Source organism: Bos grunniens, chromosome 10 (genome assembly GCF_055505025.1).
Source record: "Bos grunniens cultivar Pamir isolate PY7600 chromosome 10, Bosgru_T2T1.0, whole genome shotgun sequence".
In the NCBI taxonomy this organism is placed as follows: domain Eukaryota; kingdom Metazoa; phylum Chordata; class Mammalia; order Artiodactyla; family Bovidae; genus Bos; species Bos grunniens.
In genome coordinates, this window is record NC_141174.1 from 21,887,618 (window position 1) to 21,900,537 (window position 12,920).

The following is a 12,920-nucleotide window of genomic DNA, read 5'->3' on the forward strand; positions in this document are numbered from 1 at the left end:
CTCCCTTTCACTTCAAATATGTTTATTAAAATGTTTTCCACCTTCGGTATCCACCAGCACTTCCCTAGCTCTCTGTGCTCCTCCATATCCCCACACCCTTCTAACTGCCTTTTCTTCTTGTCCTTATTCGCAGGGAGGGATCATCCTCCTGCTTTTGTGCAGTGTGGCTGTTGTAGTGCTCTCCGCCATCAACGTGGGCAAGAGCATCTTATTTGTCATGACACCACACTTGCTGGCCACCTCCTCCCTGATGCCTTTCATCGGCTTCCTGCTAGGCTACCTTCTCTCTGCTCTTTTTTGCCTCAACGGACGGTAGGTATTATTGTTTTAGGTCCCACTGTCCCACGCCTTTCAGGAAAAAGATAAGATCCACAATCTGGGGAAAATAATTTTTAAGCAATATATTCAAATGCAAAAATGGAACAAGGCAATTGGACTGAGGAACAGTGGGGAGGTACTGGATGAATAACACAGAGAAACAAAATCCAAAGGTACCTAACCACACAAAGAGGAACAGTTCATGGCGAAGTGCTCCCTAGCAGAGCCTAGACTCCACCACCTGCCCAACTCCCTGGCAGTAAACGGCAGCGGAATAGCTCCATGTCTTCATGACAAGCCTTGATGAGGAAAAGGATCCCTTCCCCTTTGCCTCCTTTTCTGTCTAGGTTTTAGTTGTAACACACCACCTTGGGGTGGCAACTTTATAATAAATGTGCAGACACCATGCTTACAATTTTTTAGCAAAGAACTATTTTAATCACTAATTGCAATTCAGTGAATAAAATGCTGTATTAAATGTAACAGTACATTCTTTAGCCCATAAAGTGTAAAGCAAGAGAATGTGTTCTCAAGGCAGATAATGGAACCAAACTTTCAGTTGTGAAGACATCCAAGCCAGAAATCGGACCACAGGACAAGGTTCCCAGACATTTAGACAATCTTTTACTTTATGCTGAAATCCTAATTGTCCTGTATGTAACTCAACATGTGCCAATGAACAATACTGGCTCATATCTTTTCTCCCCGTAGCCAGACATTTTCCCCAAACTTCATTTTGGTAATTCCACAAGTGACAAACTGTAGATTTCTAAGCTAATCAAAAATTCCCCATTAAAAACTCCCCACATGGACCTACTGGTCACCATTTTCCACAAGGCTGGATTAGTGACCTAAGAAATGGGTCAATTTGACTTTTCTCAAAACCCTGTGCACATGGCTCAGTTCCATCTTTCTGTGTTGGACTGTCAGTCTCTCTTATAAAGTATTTGGGAGAAAGATGACCAAGTGAAGTTGCACCCTCATGTCCCTTCTCTGAAGGCATTTGGTTGTTTTTTAATCAAAACAGATGCAAACGCACAGTTAGCATGGAGACTGGATGCCAAAATATTCAACTCTGCTCCACCATCCTCAATGTGACCTTCCCCCCTGAAGTCATCGGACCACTTTTCTTCTTTCCTCTCCTGTATATGATTTTCCAGGTTGGAGAAGGGCTTCTCCTTGTTGCCATCTTTAGGTGCTATGAGAAATTCAAGACTCCCAGAGGTAAGTACTGAATCATTCCCCTTTGAGCTCTACTCTCACCTGGGACATGATTTCACCAGCAACTGTCTCTGGCAAGGACCTTTCAAGAGGGGCTGTAACCCATAAAGTCATTAGGAACCAGACAGCACCAATGTGCAGGAAGGAATTTCAAAGAATCAAACTACCCATAGTAAGTGCATCTCATCTTCGCTGGGAGAGTAAGCTGTGGACTTTGCCTCATGGAACAGAGGGGATTTGGGCTGCTTTAACTGGGGAGACCATGCGGATGAATCAGACAGAACTGTCTTAAGCATTACATGGTTATGAGATCAGTAAGATTCTGTGTTAAGAGTAGGTTCTCAAGCCATGAAACCAGGTCAGAGCCCCAGCACCACTGGCATTGCTTTATGAGGGAAAACACGAAAGCAACGCAGTCTAATAAACCAGAACCAAAAAATGAGGATTCCAACTCTGGTTACACAGTAACAAAAAGTCAACTACTAATCTAGATTTAATCTAATTACTACTGGATTAACAAATTCCTAGCCCATAGCATCTCTTTTTTAAGATGCTCAGGAGTATTCATTCTCTTCAAGATACAAACTTCAAGAAAGCCCACTGACTCCTTTCCTCAAAGTGAACATCAAATCTTTTTTTTTCTTCAGTATCTTTTTTCAAACCCAGAAAACTCAATCTCATTTGATAACATATTTCAGTATTTTGTAACTCTAAACATTAGTATATTCATCTTAACCACTCATTCTTCAACTGACTCAACTTCCTATAAACTTGAAGATGTCTTAAGACCTCTTCAAGACCCAGAGCCTGAATCACACCCTAGGAGAAACTTACCCTGGTGGAATTTATCTTACAGTAGCAAATGAAGACTTACAGTAACTTAAAAGATGTAATCTTGGTTATCAAGCAGCCAAAAAGAAACCAATAAATAACTGATCATTACTTATGAACCATTTTTACTCAGCTCTGCTTGAAAACTAGAGCTATAGATATGCATGCAGTCTGATACTTCTCTAAGATCAACTCAAGCTATTTGTTACCATTCAAGATTTCCACCCTCTTAACAAAAAAATTCCAGATCCCCAGGCTTGCGGTTTTAGTACCAGAAAGGGCTGAAATGCCAAGAGGCCGTATTTTATAGCCTCTGGCTCTAGAAATCAATGTATGTAGGAAGATTCCTTGCGAGAAAACTAAGTGAAAATTACTCATCTCACATACTGTCTGGGCCCAAGTAGTGTTCAAGTTTAAGGATCTGTCAGTTTTTGTGCTTTGGACCCTTCTAGAAAGATGGGAAAATGGGAAAAGTGAACCCTAAGCATCTCTCCTTGCTACCACCATGTAGGCAGAAGTAAACCCAACACCACGACAGGCGTAATGGAAACACCTCTGGGAAGACTTCTCACTGACAGTGCTTTGCTCCCTGCCCCCACTGGTCCCAGAATGCAAGTCAACCATTGCTTACATGGACTCAACTCCCCAACTGTACCACTTGTACTGAGATGATAGAGACGGAGTGAAGCAGAGTCAGTGCTCTCTAGACCTTACTGCTCTTTATTAGACCCTTTGTTACGAGTATTATCATTAGAGTTGTTGAGGTGAAACCTAATTTTTCCTCAGTTTGACTAAGTCATGGGGAGAGAGGTGGTCAAGAGATAAGAGAAAAAAAAACAGCACACCCTAAGGGAAGTTGATATTATCCCCCAGACAGAACAAGTTTCTTAATCACTCTTTTGGTTCTTCCTAACCCATGACCCTTTTCAACTTTACAGATGACACAAAAATGACCTACAAAGTTGATGCAACTGAAGAAACCCTCCCAACAGCTCTGGGAAATGGCACTTACAAAGGGGAGGAGTGCAATGTTGGGTTTACTTCAGGTTTCCCCAAAGAGCTGGATTCTGGTCAGAAGGCAACTGAGCAACTCAACATGGCAAACTGAAGAGAGAGCAGAAAGAGGATCCACCTGTGGTGTGATTAGTCTCTCTCCAGCATTTCCAGCATAAACTATCAGAATCATTAAGCCTTGCATGGAGAACAAAGTGGGAGTCTACCCCGCAAGGCTTACCACCTGTCCTCAGCTCAGGACTTGATACCTGTTTTAAAAAATCAAAGACTTATTCAAGGACAGCCCTACAAAGGCAGGCACCAAAGCTGCCTTTGCATCCCTATAACAGTGCCTAAAAGGCATAAAAAAGCAATTTCTGAGCTGGTCAGTAAATGGGCTTTCACCCTAAAATCAAATATTAAAATTCCGTTCCCAGTTTTGTGACCCAAAAGGGAAATAAGACGCTCAGAGTATTGTAGGATTAGTAGATTTCAGAAGTCATTTCTAACCTTTAGATTTAGAAAAATCTAGATCCCATTCTTTCCCTTTTGACATCATTGGCACCAAAGCTACTGAGAACATGACACCAACTGGCTAAGACAAACTCACAACCATTCTGAAATGAAAGGACATTCTGGAGAACACAATTCTGGAAGAGAGCTTTAAAAAAGAAAAGGAAGGAGAAGAAGTATAAATACCAAGAGAATAGTTTCTCTAATTTAATCATCTACCCCATCAATTCATTAGGTATCAGTAGTTTTCACGTTATGTTCAAATTTAAAATTGAGAGTAAACTATTGCCAAAATTAGTGATTGCTAACTTCAAAGTACTGAAATTCTTAAATTTCCAATTTTTCCCAATGAAATTTAGACATTTTCTATACTGCTCATAGGCAAACACATACACACACAGGCACATTAAGTCAAAGATAAATAAAAACACTTGCAAACAGCTGACTATACCTAGATTCCTTGTGAATTTCATATCCCTTAATGTGATTAAGTACAAATGGAAACCAAGGCAAGTAAACATCTTTGCATCCATCTGGCAAATCTCCAGAACTATCACTACTCCCAACAGAACACCAACTTGGGTCATTAACCACCTCTTAAAAATGCTAATTTGTTTTTTAAAAAATTGTAAAGATATCTGCCACCTATCAACCTTACATTCTACCTACATTTACTTATCTGTTCAAATTGTTTTCTCTCATATCTAGCTGACATCATCTACTAGACCTGGTTAGGAAGAATATTAAGTTCAGCTTTTTGAGTTAAGTATGGCTGAACTTGAGATATATTACACTCAAATTTCCCTTAGAGGACCAAGCTGAACCCTGAATAGCCAATCTCCATGTTGCTGAAAATTCAAGTATAATTTAGTCAGCTCTCTGTATCTGAGATTTCACGTCAACTGATTCAACCAACCATGGACCATGGAATACAGCAAGAGGTATTTATTGAAAGTCTGTGTATAAGCAAACCCATGCAGATCAAACCTGCATTGTTCATGGGCCAACTATATATAGAAAAGTAATTACAGGGAGTTCCCTGGTGGTCCAGTGATTAGTAGGACTTCACACTTCCACTGCAGGGGGCAGGGGTTCAATCCCTGTCCTATAACAAAGATTCTTATGCCTTACAACACAGCAAAAAAAAAAATTACGTCACACCACACAAAACCTGAAGTTGGACACAACTGAAGCAACTAACTGTAAAACCTGGTCCTAAAACTTTGCTTAGGATTACAGCCACGCTCATTATTTCTGATGTTCTGTATCTCGGAATTCAGGCCAACTTATCAATTCAAAATTAACTTGGTCATCATTGCCATTAGTTTAAAGCACTTTATCCTATTAAGAGTGATAAGCCACTGATAACTATGTATTTAATGATAGAGGTGAAAAATCACTGGTAAAACATCAAAGTATATACAGCATGCCCTTCTGAGTTACCATATCTAAAAAGCCTAAGGGGAAAAATAATCACACCTCTCCACTTTACATCAGCAACTTCTGGCTGACCTGTACACCCTTCAACTACACTACAAAGAAAAAAAACCTAGGTTTCCCACAGAGGTAACCACAAAATGCCCCACATTCAAGTGAAACAACAAGTACACCACACGAACTCTCCCAAGAGTTGTGATCAGCTTCACAATTTTATGGCCTAAGTTCTGTAGTCTTGAACACAGGCAAGCTTTCATACCAAGAACTCTCAAATGCACTGCCTGCTAATGCAGATTCCCACTATCAAATGCCACACTCTGAGGAAGCCCAGTCTGTTTCGAGTGCTGCCAATTCTGCCTTCCTCAAAATCCCTGAAAGGCTAGGGCAGTTAAGTGTGGTTTTGGGGTTCTGGAACTAGACTTCCAAGGTTCTAATACCAGTCTAGCATTTACTTGTTGTTCCAGGCCCTGGCTGGAGAAGGCAATGGCACCCCACTCCAGTACTCTTGCCTGGAAAACCCCATGAACGGAGGAGCCTGGTGGGCTGCAGTCCATGGGGTCGCTAAGAGTCGGACACAACTGAGCGACTTTCACTTTTCACTTTCATGCATTGGAGAAGGAAATGGCAACCCACTCCAGTATTCTTGCCTGGAGAATCCCAGGGACGGGGGAGCCTGGTGGGCTGCCGTCTATGGGGTCGCACAGAGTCGGACACGACTGAAGCGACTTAACAGCAGCAGTAGCAGCCAGGCCCTGGCTCTCCTCTTGGAAAACCTTGTATTAAAAAATAAAATTATACATACATATATATAAATATTTCTATACAAATACTACATGTAACAGTTAAGTGGTTTAGCATTCAATGACAGTATATACGCGAGGAACTTAACAGAGCTACTATGTGTTACTCATTTTAACAAGTATTTATCTTGACTAGCATTCAATCAAACCAGTCTGAGATATTCCTAGAACAAACAATGAAACTAATTTCCTACAGATATAGGACTCTAACATTTAATAAAGGTGGATGTAGAACCTTAAGCAGTTTCACTACCATTTTCCCTTCAACAGACTGTTACACCCTACTAATAAAATGCATGTGAAAGCCTCTTAAAACATTACATGCAGTTATTTTTAAGTTTTATGGAATGATCCTGGACCATCAAAATCGTGTCACAACCTTTAAGTTAGGCATGAAATATTAACTTCTACAATCTGCTTCCCAAACTGTCCATCTCTTGGCTATGGAAACCTAAGTAACCTGATGCCAAAATCAGATAGGGAAAACTGTCATAAAAAACTTAAGTCATCATTTGCTTTCAATACTTCACACTTCATCCATCTTTTGACTAGCCTGGAAATGTCAAAGGCACTAATTTAAAAAAAAAAAAGCTCACCATACCTCACTAAGGTGGCTTCTCAGGTGGCATTAGTGGTAAAGAATCCACATGACAATGTAGAAGACTTAAGAGATGTGTGGGCTGGATTCTTGGGTCAAGATTCCCCTGAAGGAGGGCGTGGCAACCCACTCCAGTATTCTTGACTGGAAAATCCCATGGAGAGAGGAGACTGGCAGGCTACACTGCATGGAATCTCACAGTTGGACATGACTAGGACACACACACCTGCCTCACTGCTACAGCATTCCCGATGATGGATTTTAAATGCATCAAAAGTGCATGGGGAAGGAGAAGTAGGTAGCCATAACTCCTTCAGACAAACACACAAAAGCAGTTTTATAACCTTTTATTATCAATAACAAACAGCTGTCTTAACGTCTTTGCCAGACAGCTGTTAAAGGGTGGGTGGGTGGACACCCTTAACCCTAACAAGGAAAATTCATATTAAGCCTTTATGTACAAGCAAATTAAGAGCTCTTTTAAGTGTCCAAAGCTATTAATTAGTTTAATTGAGGCATTAAACTAATTGCGCATTAACATTATCTGAATAACCAGGAACTAAAACGTTCAAAATTTTTCTAGTACAAAAAAATTAAATTTGCTTTAGTAATAAAAGAGCTCTGTCAATATACACAAACTATATACTTCAGACATTCACAAAAATGTGAGCAGAAGGCTTATCAAAAGACATTTAATACAATTGGTTTGCAACAACCCCTGGTGGTCCACATCTACAAAGATATCCAGCCCAACCCACCCCCCTCCAAATCCCACCCCACAGAAAAGCACATACTTACCAGAATTTTTAGCAAGTATGGTTTGGGAATTTTTTTTTTTTAAAAAAGGCCCCTAGGGCAAGTTATTTACAGTTTAATTGCCACTGTCAACTGATCTGGACCTTGATCGGGACCGGGACCGGGACCTCTGGCGATCCACAGATGCTGGAGACTTAGATCTACTTGAAGAACCACGTTTCTGGCTCTTCTCAGGCACAGGAGACCTACTAACAGAACGAGACTTGCTCCGGCTCCGACTCCGGCTCCTGGACCGGCTGTAAGACTTGCGACTCCGGGAACGAGATCGGCTACGAGACCTCGAGGAACTCCTAGTACGGGAACGAGACCTGCTTCGTGACCTACTAGAAAGAGAAGAAAAAAAAAAAAAATACAAAACTAAGTAGCAGACCCCACAAATCCCTTAAATAAAACTATGACTTAAAAACATTAGAGATACCTGTGCCTTTTGCTGCCTTCAATTAATTTGATTTTTCTCCCATTTATTTCTTTTCCAGAAAGTTTTTCAATAGCATTCTTTAAGTCACCATAAGAGGCAAACTCAACTACCCTATAAAGAAAAAACACACTATTTGTAAAGTTACATGTATTTCTTGCTGCTGCTGCTAAGTCGCTTCAGTCGTGTCCAACTCTGTGCAACCCCATAGACGGCAGCCCACCAGGCTCCCCCATCCCTGGGACTCTCTAGGCAAGCTCACAAACCGTTATCAGTCTAGTTTAATTACTTTTTAAAGTTCATTTTACTATTGTTATTATTGAACAGGAAACCTCAACCTCCAAACCGTGGACATCTTAAGCCACATAATTCAATGGGAGTGAGGAGCTTTCCTGTGTACTACAGGAGGATCAATACCATCTCTGACTCTACTTTAGCCACCTGGTGCAACGAGCTGACTCACTAGGAAAGACCCTGAAGCTGGCAAAGACTGGAGGCCAAAGGAGGAGATGATAGAAGATGAGATGGTTGGATGGCATCACGGACTCAATGGACATTGAGTACGAGCAAACTGCAGAAGACAGTGAAGGGAAGGGAAGTCTGGCGTGCTGCAGTTCTTAAGAGCTGCAAAGTTGGACATGACTTAGCGACTGAACAACATGACCTCTACCCACAAGATGCAAACAGTAACCTCAATTCTGACAACCAAAATGTCTCCAGACACTGCCACATGTACCCTGAAAAGCAAATTCAACCCTGATTGAGAAACGCTGCATTTCAGGATGTCCAAATTTTGAGAACGCTAACATTCACGGTACAACTTTAGAACATTTTAAAAGGCTCTCATACGCCAATACATACTCACCCCTCATTTAATTTAGGTCGATGTGCATCCGCAAAGGTTACTTCCCCAGCTTGTCTCATGAAATCTTTGAGATCCTTAACACAAGATGATCGAGTTAAGCAGAGAAAAGGAAACGTGACACACAAACAACCACAATGTATAAAAACAAGACTACTGAAAGAGAAGATGTTAGATAAAGTACAAACATGGTATTTATTTACCACACTTGTAGTCTATCGGAATTTTAAAATAATATATGTCAGGGCACGAAATAAGCAAATAGCATATTGCTTTTAAGCAAAATGCCAGAGGAAGTTTAGATTTTAATATTAAAGTAGTATTAGTCTATACTGAGCTCAATACAAAAAGAAAAAAACAAAACAAAACAAACAAAAAAACAAAAAGAAACAATACATATTTTTAAAGTAAAGACTAAACTAGAAATTTTATATTTAAAAACAGAACATTTACAAGACACCAGTTATTTTGTGCCCCATATGTCATTAAAAAAGTTTACTTTACCTTTATTATTATTTCCCTAGGCTAGTCAGGCAGCAAACCATTTATCGGTCGGAGAAACCTTCATGACATATGCCCGACTGGCTCTTCGCCACCCACTTGAAGGACACTACCCAATCGATGGAAGCCTTTAATCGCACAGCCCTCCCTATTAGCAGACTATTGGCGGACGCAGACAGGTTCTACTCTTGTGTAGTTACCAAGGACCACTTTACTGCGATCAGGATTCCAACGACCACCTAATTTCGAATCTTTGAACTCTTTTCGACCAGGACCTCTTATTCGGAAGCGTTACAGGAAGACAGCTCTCAACTTAGGGATCAGATCACGTTATCAGCGCTCTGGGATCGCTGCAACCTGGCACTTCAAGAAGTGCACCGATTACGTCTAGACCGGCAAACACAGATCTAGAGGTGGCCAATTGATCACTGTAGGAGCTGACTGGCAAAGTCAACCAGGCCCAACCAAGAGTGACCAAGACAACGATTAGGATAACCCACAGGCACTCCTCGTCATAAGGCCAACGACACAGATAGGCTGGCAAATAAAGGGTTTAATATTTGGTTAAAATTGATTTTTAAAAACAAGAAAATATATCCTCAAAACATTTACATTCGATCACTAACATTAAAATTTGAAATATCCCCCAATTACATTTAATTAAAAATTTAAAATTACAATTAAAAGTCCATTAAAGATAAAACTACTTTTAATAAAACATTAATAAAAACATTAACTACCCACTAATATTTAAAAAACCACATCAAAATATCTCAAAACTGTGTTTCAACAAACCTGCCAGCTGACTCTTGAAGATAAATTCTCAACTATAAGCCGATTTTCTGTTCTTACAGGTGGAGCATTTCTGAGGAAGAAAATGAGTACTCACAATGGAAGAAATGCAGCAGCGTGCACCTATTGTGTTCAGTTGTGGGCAAGTTCAAGCAATCAGGTATGACACGTCATTCAAATGACTTCCACCAACAGTTTCTGCATTATTTTAGGACTCACCCTTATTAGAAACAGTAAACTAATACATGAATGACAAAACTGATTATACACACACAGCAAATCACTTTTGCTAATAACTTTAGAACACTAAGACTCCTGCAGTAATGCTTGCACAAAGCAGCCATCCACCATTCATCACATACCGTCTATCATTTCGAGGTCTGCGACTACTAAAACGGTCTGAGTAGCGTCCTCTACCTCTTCCACCTCGAGATCGAGCCCTAGCATGTTCAATTGTAACCCTACAAGAAAGGAAGAAAAATCTTCATTATCCACTTTAAGCTACATAAGAGATCTATTTACAAAAACACGTAGCCCAATACCTAGCTTATCTTTAGACTGCTAAGTCATAAAACTAAAAATAAAATTATCACCTTTCACTGCAGAGTTCTTTTCCATCAAGTTCATATACAGCATCATCCGCATCCCTGGGATCTTCAAATTCCTAAAACACAAACATATACATAATGCTTAACACTGCTTTAAAAGTCTATTCTACAACACATTAAAACCACTAAATGCCTGTGAAAGAGTATGTTAATGACAACAGCATATAGATTAAGCCCAATCAAAAAGGGACCGGAAATGATTTCTCCAGCCCGGAGTGAAATTCTTTTCTCCTTTAAGAAAACTGACTACCTTAAGAATGCATGTGTCCCAAACATACTCTATTGGGACTCAAAAAACTCAAAAGCACTACTTATAACAATCTTTACCCACTAACAATAGATATTTCAACCAGTTGTAAACACTTACCACAAAACCAAAGCCTCTTTTCAGATCAATATCTCTTATTCGTCCATACCCCTTGAAGAATCTTTCCACGTCTTTCTCCCTGGCCGCCGGATTTAGCCTCCCGATGAATACTCGACAGCCACTCATGTCCGGCTAGTACTTTCTGTCAGGAAATAAATTCAATTGAGATAGTACCAGTGAATGTCAGAGGAATGCCTGGTCAAGGGACCAAAAACATAAACAGCATAAAATAAAATGTTTACCCGGTGATGTTATAAACAAGATTGCCAAGAGTGCCTCTTATTAGGCCGGGTCCCTTGCAGACAAAATTAAAACTCGGCTCCCAACACGATCCTTCCCTGGGCCCAGACCGCAGCAACCGCAACGCCCACTGCCGCCTCTGGAACTGCGCAGCCGCACACTGTCCCCGGCTCTTCTGGCCCCCTCCCATCTGCCGCAGTTAGGAAAGGCCGAGAAGTGCGGGCGGAGCCGACCCCGCCCTCCGCAAGGCCAGCCCAATGACGACGGGCTGCACGCGCGTCGCCGCCTCCCGGGAGCGTCACAGCGGGTGGAAGCCGGAACCTCGCGACGCCACCGCCGCGCCTGCGCAGACGGCGGCGGGTGGCCGCGGAGCAGCCACAAAATGGCGGCCTCGGAGCCGGCGGTGGGGGGAACCACGCGTGCCAAGCCCCCCGTTCCCTCCCCCTCTCCCGACCCCACCGCTCCGGATCACTGTACCCACCCTGGGACAGCCCCGACCACACCCCGAGCAAAGGTCTCGGCCCACTACTCCCGGGGTTCAGACAGTGAAATAAAAAGGCAGGGAGGGGCGCACGACCCCTCTGTAAAAACGACCCTGCCCAGGACCGCCCTTCCACCTTCAGGTCCCCTCACACAATACCCAAAGGGAGACGTGCCCCAGCGCCCACCTCGAATAAACTGCGCTCATTGGACGCCGTCCTCCGCACAGAGAGCAGCCCTGACCACTCGCGATCTGAGCGGCCATGAAGAAGCCTCGATCCGAGAAGCCTTTCCCTCAAAGTGAGCCACTCACCTACCGGACAGGATCTTTGGCAGCTGAGACACAGAGAGGTCCGTAGTCTGCGATAGAGCCGGCCGCCTCCCCGCAGACCAGGACTCAACTCGTCTACGTCTCTCCACAACTGACGCACTTAGCTGCTCTGGCGTCCCACAAAATGGAGGGCGCGTCCCTGCGTCACTTCCGGGACCGCCCTTGACAACACCCCTTGGGTCGGGGGACAGAGGTGTCCGCGGGGCGGGGCCTCTTTACGGTGCTGGCCCCAGTGACCCTGAGTCGAGGTGGGCGGGACTGAGGGGCGGGGTGTGGTATGGGCGTGGCCGTCAGGTGCTCGGGGCTGGGAGGCCATGGTCCAGAATGTTCGCACCTCCTAGGCAATGACGTTCGGTTCATCATTACTCCCCCATAAAACTACCGTAAGGCAAATGGTCACCTTTTTTATCTGAAGTTTTTTTTTAATACCCGAAAGAGTACTGGGTGAAAGGAACTGGGGCTTTGCAAAATACGTCTGACCATCTCTGACCCCTTGTTCCTTAGCTTCCTGCATAATGTTTTTTATAAAAGAAATCAGTCTTTCAATTGCAATTATTCTCTGCATTCTGTGTTGAATATGGAAGCAACATCTTGTGAATTCACTCACTAAACATTATTTTTGCTGCAATGAGAGTAATCTGAAAAATATTTTCTGGGGTGAAAAACAAGAATAACGGTGCTATCACCATTTAAAAAGTTGCTGCTCTTAGCCCGAAGTGGTGTGATTTTCTTCAGTATTAATTTTTTAATACAGTATCTTGACTTATTTAACGTTAAAAAGTTTCTGACTTCTATAA

General features: G+C 42.3%; 2 protein-coding genes across 13 annotated transcripts in view; one reads left to right on the forward strand and one right to left on the reverse strand.

Moving 5' to 3' along the window:
• Positions 1–4,330, forward strand: part of SLC10A1 (solute carrier family 10 member 1) — a 23,038-nt gene extending 18,708 nt beyond the window's left edge. The window contains exons 3-5 of the mRNA XM_086320018.1: positions 134–312; positions 1,346–1,542; positions 3,309–4,330. Of these exons, the coding sequence (XP_086176144.1) occupies positions 134–312; positions 1,346–1,542; positions 3,309–3,478 (546 nt within the window). The 3' untranslated portion in view covers positions 3,479–4,330. The remainder of the gene's footprint in view (positions 1–133; positions 313–1,345; positions 1,543–3,308) is intronic.
• A 2,712-nt stretch (positions 4,331–7,042) lies between these two features.
• Positions 7,043–12,234, reverse strand: SRSF5 (serine and arginine rich splicing factor 5). 12 transcript variants are annotated; one of them, XM_086320031.1, is made up of 9 exons: positions 12,106–12,234; positions 11,315–11,367; positions 11,073–11,214; positions 10,691–10,761; positions 10,460–10,558; positions 10,101–10,170; positions 8,808–8,881; positions 7,946–8,056; positions 7,043–7,847 (listed from the first exon to the last, which is right to left on the reverse strand). In XM_086320031.1, the coding sequence occupies exons 3-9, from the start codon at positions 11,196–11,198 to the stop codon at positions 7,583–7,585; spliced, it is 816 nt and encodes a 271-aa protein (XP_086176157.1). In that variant the 5' UTR covers positions 11,199–11,214; positions 11,315–11,367; positions 12,106–12,234; the 3' UTR covers positions 7,043–7,582. The 12 variants fall into 12 exon arrangements, with proteins under 12 accessions (XP_086176157.1, XP_086176151.1, XP_086176156.1 ...); XM_086320025.1 differs by having other exon boundaries at positions 7,043–7,850; XM_086320030.1 differs by having other exon boundaries at positions 11,315–11,502.
• Positions 12,235–12,920: the final 686 nt, after the last annotated feature.

Excerpts from the sequence above, each read along its gene's own strand:
- SRSF5 (XM_086320023.1), bottom strand. The coding sequence starts at position 11,198 with ATGAGTGGCTGTCGAGTATTCATCGGGAGGCTAAATCCGGCGGCCAGG. Across the intron at positions 8,882-10,100 it reads CTTCAAGAGTCAGCTGGCAG|GATCTCAAAGATTTCATGAG; the intron begins GTTTGTTGAAAC and ends TCTTGTGTTAAG. Across the intron at positions 8,057-8,807 it reads CGACCTAAATTAAATGAGGG|GGTAGTTGAGTTTGCCTCTT; the intron begins GTGAGTATGTAT and ends TTTTCTTTATAG.